Raw genomic sequence first — 17,712 nt, forward strand, 5'->3', positions numbered from 1 at the left:
TAGCCACTTTATCGCTGCGAAGTCTAAATCTAAGCAACGTCAGCGATTTTTCGCCGACGAGGTCGATTCGTGTTGTTCATCGCGTGTCTGCCATCGCTCTCTCGGCTCCCCGGGGCGCAACAAAAGCACGGCTTCGCCGTAAGACCGTCGCGTTGAAATTTAACGGCCGCCTTTACATATACATCTCCATCTTTTGATTTGCAATTCGCTGCAGAAGTCTATTACGTGAGGATGGAAAATAGCTTTTGCTATTTTCAATCTCTTCACTTTCACACGCTGCGCAAATGCACTGAGTAATTTTTCCATCGCGCCTTCTCTTCCGAGTGAATCATTCGTTCGAGGAAACATGATCATCATCAGTCAGCCGAAAATCGAGCTTTTCTAGACGAGATCTTGTTTTCAAACGATTCGTGGTTTTTTTTTAGGATTTTGAGATTGTAAGTCAGGAACGAATCTCAGTCTCGATTTGCTCGGCTATAGTTAAACTTTATAAGTTTAAAATATAAAAATATTTAATATATGTATGTATAAAATATATAAAAATAAAATATATCGAACATCCGGGGAAATATCAGGTATCCAGCCGGATATCGAATATCTGAAAATAATGTAACACCGGATCCGGTAATTTTACTATCCGGTTTATCCCTAGTTAAAAAACGTACAATTTTAGATACTTTCATTACGAATTAGTCGTAGTAATTTTTGCATATATTTTTATTTACGTAATTTTATAATTTTTATATAATAAAATGATTTTATATACTTCTTTTTACAGTGTGCTCGACTTCCTGTATTACATTAGCGACTGTGAATTATTTCATATTGTTAAGACTACCATAGAAAATAAAACAACATATTAATCACGGTATTTCTCCGCTATTTTCTCGTTTTCACAAAAAACATCACCAGGATTGATGAGATGCCACATCGTGCCTGATAAAGCTCGAACGAAGAAGTTCTGATTCTCTATATTGTTGCCATATTGTTGCTCGTAACGATATCTCATTGTTAATAATAGACGACTGCCCGCCCCATAACACGCTTATTTTCCACTGATTACTTATCGAATTGTTTCTCTTTCGGTTCACGGCGCCAGTCGGGAAACTTGGAATTTTCATCCCTCTCCCGACACAATAATAGCGGCGAAGGCACGTCAATTAGTGTTTAAGACCGCGGTGTCATGCTCCTTTAATTAATTAAAGTTTTTTCTTCTGAACTACTTAATTAATTGGCGCTTACGTGTCACATCTGGATGCATTCGCTTTTCAGCAACGTAAACATTTCTGTCTTTATGTGCATTGGAATTGTAAACAAACTTACACTGCAAATTAGAAGGTGTTAATAATAAACGACTTGTTGATCTAAACTTATCAAATAAATTCAGACAAATTTTGTTTATCTATAATTTGTTGTTAATAAATTATACCTAATCTTTTCTTTACAAAATTATACAAGTTCCGTTGTACGAATATAATTGAGAGATTAACGAAACGCATTAATAAAATTTCTTTGTTGTCACCAACGAATAAATAAATAAATTTCTATCCTATTATGCCAAAATGTTTGGTCCTCACCATTCGAGTACGTGAGCATTTGTTACAATTTCTTTTCTTTCATTATACAAATTACCATTGATAATGACTAAAAAATGAGTTTAGAGTTTTTGTACTTGTGTAATTTACATTTATATGGATATAATAACTATATATTATTAATTCAATAAATGCTTACCAATTACTGTGTAGGATTCTATTGTTTATTTTAAAAAATTAATTTATTATTTCCTTTTTTTCATCGCCCGTATTTTTACCACCTTTGACTCTTGATTTACACGCTTTGATAATTTGCCTTTAAAAATATTTGTAGCTATAAGCGCATTCCGGGCTCGAAGTGCAATTCGTATTTCTCGGGCTCAACGTCATTATTGCGAGACAATTTCTATTTTTACGCAGTTATAACTAATATTACATATTGCACATGTGCAATACTGAATGTATCTCGGGTTAATAAATCCGTGAAGAGGTAAATTGTAAGAAACGCGTATGTTTTTCGTACACAGCGAAACAGAGGCTGCGATAAAGAGCGATCACGAAGTTTGCGAGTGATGCGATAATTGCAATTTGACGTTACTGAGAATAACGTCAGGTTTCTGTAATCGTAGGTTATTTTTGGATCGTAGCAGATCATCGCTTGAGCTGCGCGCTAATGGGAGTCGGTTCGCACAAACATATATACACATACTTTTCGTGTAATTTCGTAAAATCGCTTATCACACATTTTCCACTTGTTTTTAATTTTATTTGCACTTGAAAAGTATAACTATAAAAATATTAACGTTCATCAAATCGGAAAATAATATTGGCGGTAAGCCAATATTAAAGGTAAGAATTGACGTATGTACTAAAATGATGCGGACTTTCGAAAATATATAATACATATACTTATATGATAAAATATAAAAATATAAAAAACATCAGAATTATATAAACAGAAATATAATTAATCCCATTTGTTCCCATTAGTTTGACATAAATATTTGCAAATGACTCAGCATATCAAAAAATACAAGAAAATGAGATATAAAGAAGATTCTATCGTTTGGGTTAAAATCTGATAATTTTACCTAGTAAAGTCCTCTTCTTTATAATAGTGCAGCGGTGGTGCTAACTATATGTTATATCCAAAGTTTCAAGATGTATCCGTTTGGGTCTGTTTAAGGTGAGTCTTATCCAAATATATGTTTCTATCAAATATAATTTTCGATTATATACTTGTTTAATATAATTTTATATTATTGATTTTTGTTACATTTAAATCTGACAATTTGTTAGTGACTCAATCCTGACGTATACTGAGAACGAATATGTGGGAAAATGAATTGTACTTGATTGCTAAGGGGGGAGGAATTATAGATTCAAAACGTTTAATAATGGTCATTTGACGACATCAAGATATGCACGATAAGTCTGTAAAAGTTTTTATATCGTCTTTTACATTATTTTTATATATAATTTTGAATTTATAAGATATATCTTTTTAGGAAACAAAAAGAATAATATTCTGTGTTATACATTTATAGAAAATTAATTTCAGCGAAAAATAATTTCAGAAATTATATATTTTTTAGAAAATTATCTGCTAAAAGATTAATTCATAGAGTTATCTTTTCTTAGTTAGTAAAATTTGTCAAATTCGCTAGAAGACTAGCACGCTAATTGTTAAGTAAAAATATGTCGTATAATCAGACCTTAATGATATATAATTACCTGATGACAAGAAAGATTTAGCTCAATTTAACTTAGGAATGATCGTTGCTCTATGCATTTACATTTCTCGGAAACGCATAATTCTACTTTTGATTGACATCATGATCCGCGCGTAAAATCGGTTCGTCTTACGATCCCCTCTTGGCTGTCTCGGCCGCGTTGGCCGCGTTGGCCGGGCTGACAGGCTAACGATCCACGTGTGGCCACTTGAGGCTAGTTTTCCACGAGTTTTCTAAAGTGGCGCGGCTCGCACCTCTCCTTGCGCCATGTGCAGGCGGTTCACTTAGGCTCAATAGACCCCGTAAATGCTCGCTATTACAACGGCGCGCACTTAGAAATCACGTGCGCGCGTGTAAGCGAGTGCATCGCCACGATAGTAGTTTGCAGCACGTGGCGCAGCGTGTCCTTGGCTGCCCGCATGCATCCACATGCATCCACATCCTCCTGCATCCGCAAGTGTCACGCAAGAACGTGCGATCCCAGGGAAATTCCTCTTTTCCTCTGTGCCGCAATCGCGATATTCGCGATATTCGCGATATTCGCAGTCGCCTTTTGCAGGTGTCTCCTACCAGAGAGAAAGAGAAAGGAAAAGAAAGATTACGCGACGCAAATGTAAAACTATCCGACTGCGGTTTCATCGCATGAGCACACTTGCGATTGTGTCTATAAATAGACGCGACGAGAGCCACGTGCTTTCTTCTACCTGAAAATTCTCATATTCCAGCGATAATGACACCGCGACAAGGCCCGATTATCGAACACTCCTCTATGCGCGAGTCGTTGACTTGTTGTTGTTGCAGACTTAATGTGTCCAAGTCTACGATAATGCTTTTGGTTGTTGCACTTCTTTCGATACTACCGTTGAAAAAACACGATATCACGCACCAATTATCTGTTAGATAAAAGACGATCTTGCTAGACCTGCAATGTAAAACCTACCCAATATCCATATTCTATACATATTTAGCAAATAACAAATTAAAAATGTAGGATGTTTCATGTGGACATCGCTTCGGGAATGAATTTAAAACATTAAAAGAACACAATAAGTTTACATAAACATTTTTTCTATCTGATCTCGTTTTCGAGCTACAAATAAAGTTATCGTAGCGTCTTCACATATTTCTGTCTTCTAAGAAGTTAGTTAAACGCGAAGATGCGTATGAAGACGCATGAAGATATGTTTTTGTTACTTATAATATATGATATATTAAATATTTAACTTGTTTTAAATTTTCTTGTTGTTATTGACAAATATCTTAATAATTACCAATATTGTTGATTTGTCAGTAACTGCGGATAAATTCAGTTATTGTGATATTTACCTTCCTAGGCTTCTTTAATATTTTATAGTCTCAATTTTTGTCTCTTGGAAGCTTTGTTTACGTTGCTATTATTATCCTTTTACATTTAACTTGCTCTCCGAATTTTATCGTATCGATCTTTTCGTGCAAATTTCCTCAAAAGTAGCTTTATGGAGTAAGACCTGCTAAGGTGCTGTTTACTGGATCTATGAATAGACGAGATATATTCAGCAAGGATATATATGTCCATATTCGTCAAAAGATATCAAAATTGCTAAGATCGGTAGAAAGAAAACGAGGGTAGCAGGTCGCGGGGAGTGACCTCTCTATCTGCAAAAAAATGCGACCGATATATCAGACTGAGACGAAACAGCCGAGGCGATCAATTAAAGCTGCCGATAATGGACCACACTTTGTCTTCGATCGGAATCACAGATCATTTCGCGTGATCTTTTCGTATTTTTGCGACTCCCTGATACCGTGGCCGATCATCGCTGGCTCCCCGTCGGTCTTCGATAATTCAAAGATAACAGAACGGTTATCTTCATTGATACAAAACCGTAACCGATAGCTATTCCACTTTCGTTCGAAACGGTGTCTTGTGTTAGGCACGTGATCAATATAATGGAGCTAAAGACATTTAATAGTATGTACGTACTTCTGCGATTGTTCGTGAAACGCGATCTATTTACGTGTCACTCGATCCTAAAACGCAATTCGTCACAGGTCACTGCAATTTTATTTACTCTTCTACTGCGCCGAGCAGAAAGCAATCGTTGCACATTTTCATTGCGTGAGATATACCTGTAGTTATATATAGACACGTAAAAATAATTTTTTTCGTGTTTTTGTAGGTTTTATTACACAGATGTATAATTTTATATATATCTATTTTAATTTTCCGCCAGTAAAATATGGAATTTTAAAGGTACAATCGACTTTTTTTTATTGTAAATTATTTTAATAGATAAATTTAAATCTGTTAAAAATAAATAAAATATAATCAGATTTAATAACTGATAGTAAAATAACATCATTGTTATATTTTTATACTCAACAATGTAACTATTACGTACGATACGCGTCATATTATATTTATATTTATATTTCTATTTGTTGAGTAGGAAATTATAATATTGATATTATACAATGTTACTGTTAGTTGGTGTTTACTATGATAGTAAAAACTCGTTGTTAAAGCTTTCTCAAGTATGTATGCATATATTTTGAGATTTTTATACAGTTCGAGCAATAAAAAAATCTGCACTAAAATTTAAATTGCCAAGATCCAGACTACTCTGACGGAAAGTGCAAAATTACATATCGCCGATGAAGGGTTAAATGGGGCAATTAACGTGGATGGTATTCCTCTCCGATGAATCCAAAATAACCAGTCTAATATGCAATTTTGTCACGGAGCATCAGTTGGACTCGCGCGAGATACAATAGCATAATGCGGTATATCGTATAACCATCTAGTGCTCGGTCGCGGCGCGGCGTCAAGAGAAACCGAAACTTCACAGACTTCGCTACGGGCTACGGGAAACATCCGAAGAGACAACGCTCTTCGTATCCTCGATAAAAAGATTGCTTTGTTCAGGAGGAGACGGAGGGATGAAGTACGACGGTATCCCTGTGAGTGACAAATGAATAGCTGGCGGAAATATAGAGAAGGGGTCTGTCTTCGCGAGCGAGGCCAGACGGCGGGTTGGGTTGAGTCCGGCCGCCCGGCCGGCTGGTACAAAAGGGGCGCGCAAAGTTCGTCCAACAAAAGAATACATTATGTCATACTTCAGGAATGTATGTACTTCGAACTTCTCATGTGGCGCGTGAAGTGTGCGCCATTTCCCGAAGTGAGAGCGAATCGTCGCGTCCGCCGGTTTTCATCCGTCTGACGCGCCAGCCACTCTCTGGCTTTCGGTGAGAAATGGGTCTCCCCCCCCCCCCTCCCCTTGAATGGCACGAAAAAACGAATTTGTGTGTACTGTGTGCCATCGGACGTGCGTCTAGCCGCTAACGAGTCTAGTCTCTCTGCTCCTCTTTTCACCGACGTCGCCGACGACCGGCGGAAACTCGTCTACCAGACTCTACCACCGACTACCGAGCTTCTATTCCTCCTCCTCCTCCTCCTCCTTCTCCTCTTCTTGTTCTCCTACTTCTGCCACTGTTACTCCCTCCTTATCATACCTCTCTCCCCTGATCCATGAAATCTAGAACAAGAACCGCGTGGTGAGGCGGCCCGGTACCAGTTATATCAACGAACTTGGTACCAACGGAGCTCTTTTCAAGACTTCGGTCCTCGTAGCATCATTTCACTATTTCTCTCTTGTGTGATCACGAGAGAATTGCAAAAGTCGAGGAGAAGAAACAGTAATCGCGCTGGAAAATAACTTCTTCTAAAGACTACGGAATTTTAGACTGCAACGTCAAGACACCGAATACAATAAAGGGGTTCTTCTGCAGTTGCGATCGTGGAACTGTCGCGAGACAATATACAATATATATAAACAGTAAGCTTATTTAAACAATAAATATATATATATATATAACAATTCGGTCGGCGAATGCGACTACGAAAGGTGTGATATTGAGGTGCGCTTCGAGATATCAAGACTCCTGGAAGTCCCAGAGAGAGCCGCTTCTTCTACAACTTTTGAATTCAGTATGATGATACGTAGTAGCGATCGTGTGATGAACGAAGCGGTGCTTCTGACAGCGTTGATTTTCCTGAGTGTTCTGTACGCCGCCGATGCTGACAATGTCATTTTCAAGAAGTCGCATCAACGGATGCAGAAACTGTGCTCAAGAAAACTGAGCGATGCCCTGCAGGTCATGTGTAGGGATCGTGGCTACAACGAACCGTTCTACAGTAACGAGGATGAGTCGAGAATTGATCCCGGTCCGGGACTCGTCGAGGAGTGCTGCTATCATCAGTGCACCTACGAACAAATGGAGCAATATTGCAAGCCTCTTCCCGCGGAGAAACGGATCGACTCGAGGGACGTTATGTGAGTGGATGTTAGTGCATTCTTTTATGTTCTTATTATTCGCCTTTCCCTCTTTTTTGTACTTTTTTTAGTATATATATATGTATAAAAAGAGATAAAATTAAAAAGAGAGTATTGCTCTCTAGCTCCCTTTCTAATTTTACCTTTTTCTTATATTATACACGTTACTAAATTATATTCTTAATTTTATATATTTTACATGTCATTTTATTTTTTATCTTGCCTTTTATTTTTTCTATTGTTTTGTTGTGTTTCATGTACATTCCATAAACCAAAGATTTAAAATGACACTTTTGGGATTATTTACTCAACTATTCAATGTGTTTTTAGCAATATAATTTTTCAGATTTAATAATAGTTATTAAGCATAAAGAATTATTTATTTTAAAAAATTTTTTCTTTTTCTTCTTTCTATTATTGTAATTATACATTTATGATCAAATAATTACATTAGAATCTGCGAGAATTTCATTCGAATGCACGTTTATTCATAGGTTTCATTTAAATATACCGGATCTCTTTTAAACGCGCCAATAAATTAAAAAGAATCTTATTTGGAATTCTCAAACAGATACTCTGTGTGTGTGTCTTTCGTACATAAATATTTGAAAAAAGTCATGGTTATACTACATAACCGGACTGATTTTGCGCGAATGCAATTTTGCGGAAACAAACACCAAACATATCTCATTTTGACATCTCGAAGTGTTGTTACTAAAGATTCCGCTACTTACTGATTGAATCTTAATTGAAAGTGTATATTACTTGTGTTGTACGATATAAAATGATTTATTTCCGTTTATGATGGCGAGACGAATAAATTGCACGTATAAATAGCCGATGGTATTATAACGCATAACGAATTATTATGTAATTATTTACCTATATTGACGCTGAATCATTTATTTCGCGTTGTCAGCTGATTAGTAGATGATCTGCATGGAGTGTGTTTAGAGGGAGAGAGATTAATATGCATTCTCGAGAGAGAGAGAGAGCGTATACTCTCCAGAGTGTGTGAACCAGAATCCAAGAAAGAGAGAGAGAGAGAGAGAGAGAGAAAACAAAACTGCGTTATCATTGCTTCCGTGATAATCTTTGCCTAAAGTTCATGGTTGTATATGAATTGATCTCAGGAGGGTTAGTCCGAAGTACTATAGGACGATTCGCTCTTGTGCGTAACATTCTTTCCTCCTTCCTTCTCTCTTGCTGTTTTGCGGTCAATCTATTGGGTTTATCGAGTTGTTTTTTTGTTGTTCACCTAAAATCGTAATCGAGTCTTCTTGCACAAGTGTTTGTAGATTTTTTTTGTTCTGCGTTATGAACCTGCGTTCTTGTCTCCCATATCAGACGACATGTTTATCGTATTTTTAATGTCGACGAGAAGTGTTTGCTCGCTAATCCTCGGTGTTCATTAAACTCGGATGTAGGGTCATCGATCTGCGATCGTAATAATTTCGCGAAAGTTCAAAAGAAACATGTAATTGATATAATTACGAGTTGCATAGGAGACTAAAAGATAAATCCGCGAACGTAGAGAGATATATCAATTATTAATATAATATTGGATTTTCGTCGAAAATAACTTTTCCCGTATTACGATTCGCCTACTTATGCATTTTCTCTTTACGTTTTCAGAGATCTGTCGTATATAGCGAATCTACCTCATTCTACAACAAAAGATCTTCTGGAACAGCATTCACAAACGGAGATGGACTACGCCGGCGATGCGATAAAACGTAAGGTCGATGATTTGAAAAGGGGACGGCACAGGGGGAAAAGTGGTCGCAATAATGATGGTGAATGCAAAGGGAAGGCTGATGCGAAAAAGCGACACCGTGGCAGGCATTGTAAATGCCGGCGTCGGCGTCTGGAATGTCGCCGAGCTGGCAAGGTGCTTTCATGAAACGTCACATGTCGTCATTGCTTGCCTATTAACATTGCCTAAAGATTCATCTACATCTATCCTAATGTCTATCGCAAGCTCCTTATTACAATGATCGTAATGCTCGTTGATCGGTTTAGCTATCGTAAGCCCATCGTACGAATTGACTCAACTTCAACTCTTATGTAGGCTTTTTATAATAAACCATTACCTAAACTTTTTAAGTCTCCATCAGTAAGAAATTGACCAATCATAGTCGTATGTGAGAAGAATAATCGACTATAATTGGTCAATTTCTTACGGCTTAAGACTTAAAGGCTGCTTTCCTTTTAAGAGGCACAGGGCGCTACAAATGCTTCGAAGCTTTTGATTGACCAATCGGAGGCAAAAATTTTATTAATTGTCCAATCAAAAAATGCTTTGAAGCATTTGTAACATCGAAATGGACCGTTGCCATGGTCGACACAAATGTCGTTCTATCTTTGTTATTCATTGTCAGAAAAGATGACGTTTGTGTCGACTATGTGTCTTCTAAAAGGAAAGCAGCTAAAGTTTAGGATGCTTATAGATAATGGTTTATTGTAGAAAGCCTATAACGATTACGACGTTTGTCTGGCGTTACGACAGCCAATAAGACTGCAATATTCTCGAAAAGAAATGAGTATTCTTTTTATTTTTTAATCAACAAACATATAAAGTTACACGTAACGTACCTGTTAGTTGTAATTTTCCATTCAAAGATGTAACTTATATATAATAATGATATACATATTAAATTACAATTATTATATTTATTGACAAGGGAACGTTTCCAAGTGTAAATCTCACAATGATACCAAACTTTACAGATTTGTTACTTGGATAAGTGAATTATTTATAAAGTGAATTATTCATAAGCCCTACTTTTGCAATATAAGCAAAAACGAAATGAATATATTTTTATTGACTATTGGCCATGTTATTTTGTCAATTCTTGCTTTTTAGCAAATTGTAGTTTTTTTAGTTGTATTAATATTTCAAAATTTGTAATTTACGTTGAAAATATAGTAGAATCAATATGGGGTGCGTTCCAAAACGTAACTTTGGTTACTAAAAAGCTATAGTTTACGTTACGTTAACTATAGATTTCAGTTACCAAAGTTGAGTTTTGGAACGCACCCCTGGTGGACTTTTAAAACTTGCGGAATTACAGCGCTTGTAATAATAAGGAGCAAGAGGCGGTTAACTCCGCCTATGCATGTTCGGGAATTTAAAACTTTGCTTCGGACCATTTAAAACTTTAGTAATTTAATAAAAAAGATATCTATTTTTTTTTGTTTCCCCGATATTTGCTGTGTTAGATTAAATTTTATTTAATTTTTGTATTTCAATTTATCATATTATTTTATTATTTAATTCTTATTTAATTTATCATAAATATTTTATAAGAGATTTTTTTTACGGTCTAATATACACTGTGAGTGTCACTGAAAATCTATCTAATATGTATATATGACATGAACTATATATATTCAATATATAATTGGAGCGCAATCTCTTAAATAATGCATGTTTGCCATATTTCTATCTTTTTCGTCGGTGTAAATTACAAATTTCGCAGCGTTAATGCAAAAGAACTATATTTTACTAAAAAACAAGAATTGACAAAATAACATAATCAATGGTCAATAAAAATTCGAAATATTTTTTTTTCTTAAATCGCACAGATAGGGCTTAGTAATAAATAGTGAAATTTATTTTCTGCTTATCCAAGTAACAAATTTGTAAAGTTTGGAAGGTGACATGTAACAGGAACATGTAACAGTTACGTTACGTGTAATTTACTGGGTAGTTGTATTATTAATGATGCAGCACACAATAATTAATTTCTTTCTCTCCATAATATAAAACATCTGTGAGCAAATGGTTAGTTGTTGTACGACACAGGTCATAATTCATTGCGATTTTACGACAATGTTTACGACAGTTTTTTTTTCTTACGATTAAAGTCTCACGATAGATATAGATGGACATGTTTTTACTTATAAACTCTGTCGCAATCGTTCTCTTTCTTGCGAACTGTGATCTAATGTCTGTTTGCTAATTAACGCTATTAACATCCGCAACATAATCTTTCGAATAATACGTAATTATTTAACGTTAGTCAAACTTGAATTTACTGCATTGAACAATTATTATTATTATTATTATTATTAACATTATAGGTTATAGCAGTAATAAAAGTGGAGATCTTAACTATAATATCTTATCATGCAATTAAGTCGTAAATATTACAAACTTTTCTCTCAGTGTACAAGCCAAAATGTTTTGGGATGTCACCTAAAAATTATGTTTTATTTATTACTTATTCTCTTCACAATCGAAGAACGGTTGAAAGGAAAGATTTGAAGGAAAACTTCAAATCAAATTATCTTTATCTTAATACCGAATTATTGTTATTTAAGATTTGTATATATATATATTATATATATATATATAATATATATTATATATATATATATGTATATATATATCTGAGGCGTCAGTAGTCTTTTCGAAGCTGTAATCATGCTTGATATGATTATTGTTTACGGTGTTGCGTACTGCTTTTACTACTGCTTATTACACTTTAGTTATTTTAAAATTAACTTATACTTTGCACCAAAGACGTAGAATATAGACTACGCCATTCGTAACTATAAATAGTACATCAAATGTGATTAACAAAAATAAGAGAGAGGGAGCGTAAAGACGATCAATTTCCTTCTTTTTCTAACATATTGTGATTGATTGAATAGAAGGACATAGGGACTGGCTATTTTCACGTTCTGTCTCTCTTATTTTTATTGACCAATTTTACACATGGATGGTTCAGTCTATGCTCTATCTCTTTGGTATCCACAGACTTCTATATAAATCTATGTTTGCATCTAAAAATAATTATAGATAGGTGCTATCGTATTTTTTTTTTTTCGTTTCTTTTTCCCATTTTGCATGACGTTCAACTGTTTGTTACCGCAATGAATTTGTAGTGTAGCTTCGCACAGCCATCAATTACCTTTGCACGTGCTGTCTTGTATAAATATAATTCTATAAACAATAATTTTAAGATAATTCTCAAACATTAAGGAAATTTCAAACGATTATAACACAAGTGCATATCTATCATTGCAGGTTTTACGCAGCAACGCTAAACCTTTAGACAACAAATTTGTAACACCATTGACAATTGACGAATCTAAGTCGTTCGAAACGATTTAGAGCGAAGTTATTTGATTCTCCAATGCCAATCTTCGATTTGCTACTTTCTCTTGATCACATCATTTAAATAATTGATGGAGTTTGCACACGGATGAATGCTAGTAAAGAAGAAACTTGAGAAGGGATAGATTGAATCGAGAGAATGATTTGCGTGGGAGAGATATTATTTATAAGAAATTCAGCCTTACCACGCGTATTAGTGTTAATAAATGGTGTCGACGTATAGGAAGTGCAACGACGAATAGTATCATCCATCAATTTTGACATAGAAGAATTCACGATTGAGGGAGCATGGAGGATCGATTGCTCGGTGGCGACATTGACGGGACAGATGCTGTTCCAAATGTTATTATTTCATTGCTTTCCTTCATTATCAAGAACAATGTCGTTAAAGAAGTGTGTTTCGACGACGACTCATGGGGGAATCGCTGACTTGAACATCGAAAATGCAATTGTGATGAACTTGAATGCAATCCGAACAATCAGGTAGCGCAATAATCTCTCAAAAAAAAAAAAAAATGAAAGACTCAAGTGATTTGAATACAAGTGTTTGCAGGCGCGAGAAGCAGCCCGTATCGGACATTTGTCGGTGATCTTAGTTTTATTGACAATTGATCTCATTAGTATTAAAAGCTCTCTGTTTTAAATTAAAAATTTAACTTAGAGTTTATCTTTGAAACACATCGACGAACGCGTACTTTACTAGTCCGTCGATGAACGGACGAAATTTACATGCGGAATTGTAGGTTTAAAAAAAAAAGTAGATTTTAAAGATTCGGAGGAGAGGTAGTTGTAGACACGGAAATTTTATTACGCAACACATATTGAATAGCGTACATTCTTTTTACTTGCCGTTTAAAATTTTCAGTTGACATCTTCGTTTATAATAGCGACCAATAAACATTTATACATACTGACTGGTGTTTCATTTATTTCGCCGAATATCCTCGTACAAAAGTAGGAAATTGATTGAGAAGTAAAATAATAAACTTGCAAAGTAAGATAATAAATTTTGTATTGTACAGTTTTGGTTAAATTTAGTAGTATAAAGCACATTTAATTTATTGAATTTTCTTGGAAAAGTAAGAACATAAAGATTTATTGATCGATCAGAAGAAAGAATTTTGCGAATTGCTTAACCAATGAATGCTTTGAATCATTTACAGCATTAAGTGGATCGCACCTTAAGTTGTATGATGACTCGCACATTTTTTACTTTACATTGTTATCTAGTTATTACTTTTTTATGTCATTCAAAATTTTATATTAAATAATATTTTTTTTTACAAGTATTAAACAAATTTTGATAGAGCTGGCCATTAGTGTTCACTATAAGAGTGTCAATGAAAAGTAGGCGTCGATCATCATAGCGATCAACGCGTTAAAACATCTGACTTCCAAGACAAGGTACGTGCGTCGTTTCCTTAAGACACTTGTCGACGTTTTGACAGCATTTCGAGGCTGTTTCTAAGAAAATCTTCCAAGCTTCATCTTTCGAAGCTCTCGGTAGTCTTTCGTAGATATCATTGTACAATTCATCCAGTTCTTCGGCGTTCAGATTGAGATCGAGATCGTCGTTATAGGCCTGCCGAATATTACATGCTAGTTTGATTTTTTTCTGTTGCCTTTATATCCAGATTTACCATTAACCCCGTTTGATTAAACCTGCTATTTTTCTTTCTCGACTTAATTGATTGTTTACTAACATATTCCCACATTAACTTTCCGGAGCTGAAGGTTTATTGAATCCACTAAATTATAAATCTTTTTGTCAAAAATGTGAAATAAATTAATTTTCTTTATGTTATATCTGCAAATTTGGATTATTCTTATTCTCTAAAATATATTTAACATTCATCTTTTTTAGATTTTACAGACCTATCGTCAATAATTGTGTTAGAGATTTTGACGTCAGCTCCGTAGGATTAACATTAATTATGTTAGTTATTATATGTTGTTAAAATTATTCAGCCTGATTTGCTTGTGTTTGATACCATCTGTTTATCTTGCTTTGTTGTGAGTCAGTCGAGAGAAGTCGAGACACTATATCGTTGGAGGAATTTGCATGCAGCGCAGTTGTAATTGCATACACACATGTTAATCACACAGGTAGCGCAGAACACATGGCACGTTACGTTAGAACATTTTCATTGTTACATTGTTTATCGAGTTATCGGTTTATTTATGTCGCGTTATATATATATATATAAAAGCTCCTTTTCTAGCAAAGAATTACAGCGAGATGAATCACACGATCGAGAAGCGTTTTAGTCCATAATTGTAAAGCGGCTTAATGGATTGCAATATTGATCTTGATGGATTGACTATAGCCCGCTTCTTAAATAACATATTGGATCCTAGAGGCGATTGGCTTACCAGAGTGCGGAAGGGTACGAAACCCCCGCCGAAAGGATAAGGTGCCCAAAGAGGATATCCTAGTCGATTGAGAATAGATCTCGTCGTTAGGCTCAAGCTGGAGTCCTGATATTCTATTCCGGATGCATACGTTCGAGCTTTGGAGGCGTCATTTATAACTTTCGCAACAATTGGCAAGGCAATACCATTGACTTGTTCGAGTGTCAGTTGCCTTTTCTGTGGAACGCCATGCGACGTTGAATTTTTTGATTTCGAATAATCTAAAGAAAAATAAAATTATATTTTCTAATGTAGAAAGAAAAGGAAAAAGAATAAACGGTACAAGAATTTCAAGTAAACCTCAGCTCTATAATATATAATAGCGAATTCGATAGGATGCGCACTGGTGCGCATTAAAGCTATTATACAGAAACCCATATAAAAATTGTGTTTAATATAAATAGAAAAATGGATTAAATCATGAAATCCTTAATATATATATTTTATTGTGTTGTGAAGTAAAATCTGTATTTTATAATCCGAGATATTTGCATATTACTTTTACTCAGATTAAATCAGTGTACAACAGCTGTAGTACCCACTAGTGCTCATTATAGTGCGTCCAACCGAGTTTGCTGTAACAAATTCTAAACAGCACTGTTTCAGGTTTATTGTGCTCGGATACAGATGAGTATCCCGCACCATTTTCTATTACACAAACAATCAATATCAATCTTCATTAAACCTAAATGAATCCTATGCCATGGCTTTAATTAACATAAAAATCGATTGTATGAAAATCAATTACTTTTAAAAAGATACGTCAGCTACTCTTACAAGGGGACTATCCGGGTGCAGCTTGAAACGGGGGCCTTGACTTCAGAGTTCGTTTTTTTTTTTTAATTACTACACTAGTCAAATGACGACAAATAACATCAACATGTTACTTGGGTAATAATTTGATAAACACACAAGACTTTATGATAAAATATTTTTGTCACCCTGTAATCTAGAGTTTGAATAATGTGTAAACATCTATTATCTTCGTATACTTTACTAACAGATTTTTAAGCGTACAAAGTTTGTAATTGTAAAAGATGTACGTTAAAATCTTATTCGCTTACCGGATTCTTCCTGTCTCTTCGTTTCATATTTGTCAGTATATTTCTGCAGATCGAATTTTTCTAGGCCTCTCTTGGCTCTCTCAGTACCGAGTCTACATCTTTTCACGTGTACATCCATCACGACTGTCTTACATCGTTTACTGGCCCACGAGATCTCACATGTAATTCCCAATATTGCCATAATAAACACAATTCCACAAGCTCCAGATTGATGCAAATGCATCTTCCTTTACAATCGTTCGTTTCAACCTGTATAAAATCCAAACTGATTTGTCGCTCTTTTAAAATGTTCTTATCCACAGAGTACGTGTCAAAGACACATTCGTGCAGTCGTATCTAATTTGTTTTCATTCGTCCGTATTATGTGCAATGTTGCACGTACATAAGAATATTAATTATTATTGTATGAAATTATTAATGGGAGGGGGAGGGAAGAGAGAGAGAGAGAGAGAGAGGGGGGGGGGAGAAAAGACAAAAGAAGAAAAGACAAAGAGCATATATAGATAAGTATAAAAGTGAAGAAATGCATCGCGAAATGTATCAATTGGATTGAAACAAAAGTTCGTAATGCTACTCCATTTAATAGCATATCTATATATTAAAAAAATTTAGCAATTATTTGATAGAGTAAAATTCAGCTTTAAAAATCTGTTTTTTAAATTACGATACGCATGCGCGATGATTTTTAATGTAGTGCATGAGCAATCAAAATCAAAATACTCGTTTCATTTAATCCGTGATAACTTAATAACAAAAAATCTTAGGAACATTAAAAAACAATTTTGTAGAGAAAATTTCAATTATTCATGTTAGAAAATGGAAAACTTTCTAACTTTTTTTAGGCACGTAATAGGTCCACAAAATTAGAAGAAAATTTTTTATTCTGTTCAAGTGTAGTTTTCTATAGAATGTAAAAATTATCAAAGTCACAGAAACTCAAAAGATATAGTGATCTTTCGAAAGTAGAATTTCTAAACTCTCAAGCTTTTACATTAAAATTTAAACTTTGTTAATTTTTAATAATAGCTATTTGAAATTATAGCTGTTTTAAAATTGTAGCTATTTGAATTTTGAAGTTTATAGCACTACAAACTTTTTTCTAACTCAACGTATATTTTTTCATAGTAACATTATACTTTTTTCAAATGCGCGAGAAATGTATGTTTGAGGACTAAGTAATATGTGCATGATAAATAGTAGATTATTTGTTAATTACAACCGATTTAACGTGGGTCTTTTTGCGGCATTATCATTAGTATGGTCATGCAATAATCTGGTGAGTGTAATAAATAGTCTCTTACCTCATTGCTGCGTGGGCATCAATTGATACGAGCATACGATGAAATACTTTGCACGATGTTGAAATTGCATTCTTAGGATCCAGATACAATGAAAAGCACACACAAGAAATAACACATGGGTATAATAGATTTCAATCAATCGGAATAAACCATGTATCAATGCCTACTTCAACTTACCAATTTCTGGTAAGTTGAAGTATGTATATTGCCTATATTGTGTTATTTTCTG

At 34.7% G+C, this 17,712-nt stretch overlaps 2 protein-coding genes across 3 annotated transcripts; one reads left to right on the forward strand and one right to left on the reverse strand.

Annotated features, from left to right (window-relative positions):
- Positions 1–7,093: 7,093 nt before the first annotated feature.
- LOC108765019 (insulin-like growth factor II) lies at positions 7,094–13,599 on the forward strand. Of its 2 annotated transcripts, none has more exons than XM_018513478.1 (3): positions 7,094–7,581; positions 9,217–9,472; positions 12,617–13,599. In XM_018513478.1, the coding sequence occupies exons 1-3, from the start codon at positions 7,238–7,240 to the stop codon at positions 12,701–12,703; spliced, it is 687 nt and encodes a 228-aa protein (XP_018368980.1). In that variant the 5' UTR covers positions 7,094–7,237; the 3' UTR covers positions 12,704–13,599. The 2 variants fall into 2 exon arrangements, with proteins under 2 accessions (XP_018368980.1, XP_018368979.1); XM_018513477.1 differs by having other exon boundaries at positions 7,196–7,581; positions 9,217–9,317; positions 12,617–12,711.
- Positions 13,600–14,084: 485 nt separating this feature from the next.
- On the reverse strand, positions 14,085–16,405 carry LOC108764982 (uncharacterized). Its single transcript, XM_018513431.1, has 3 exons — positions 16,183–16,405; positions 15,080–15,339; positions 14,085–14,288 (listed from the first exon to the last, which is right to left on the reverse strand). Exons 1-3 carry the CDS (start codon positions 16,403–16,405, stop codon positions 14,085–14,087), a joined length of 687 nt encoding a protein of 228 aa, XP_018368933.1.
- Positions 16,406–17,712: the final 1,307 nt, after the last annotated feature.

The sequence above is a fragment of the Trachymyrmex cornetzi genome, unplaced genomic scaffold, assembly GCF_001594075.2.
Source record: "Trachymyrmex cornetzi isolate Tcor2-1 unplaced genomic scaffold, Tcor1.1 scaffold47, whole genome shotgun sequence".
NCBI classification, from domain to species: Eukaryota; Metazoa; Arthropoda; class Insecta; order Hymenoptera; family Formicidae; genus Trachymyrmex; species Trachymyrmex cornetzi.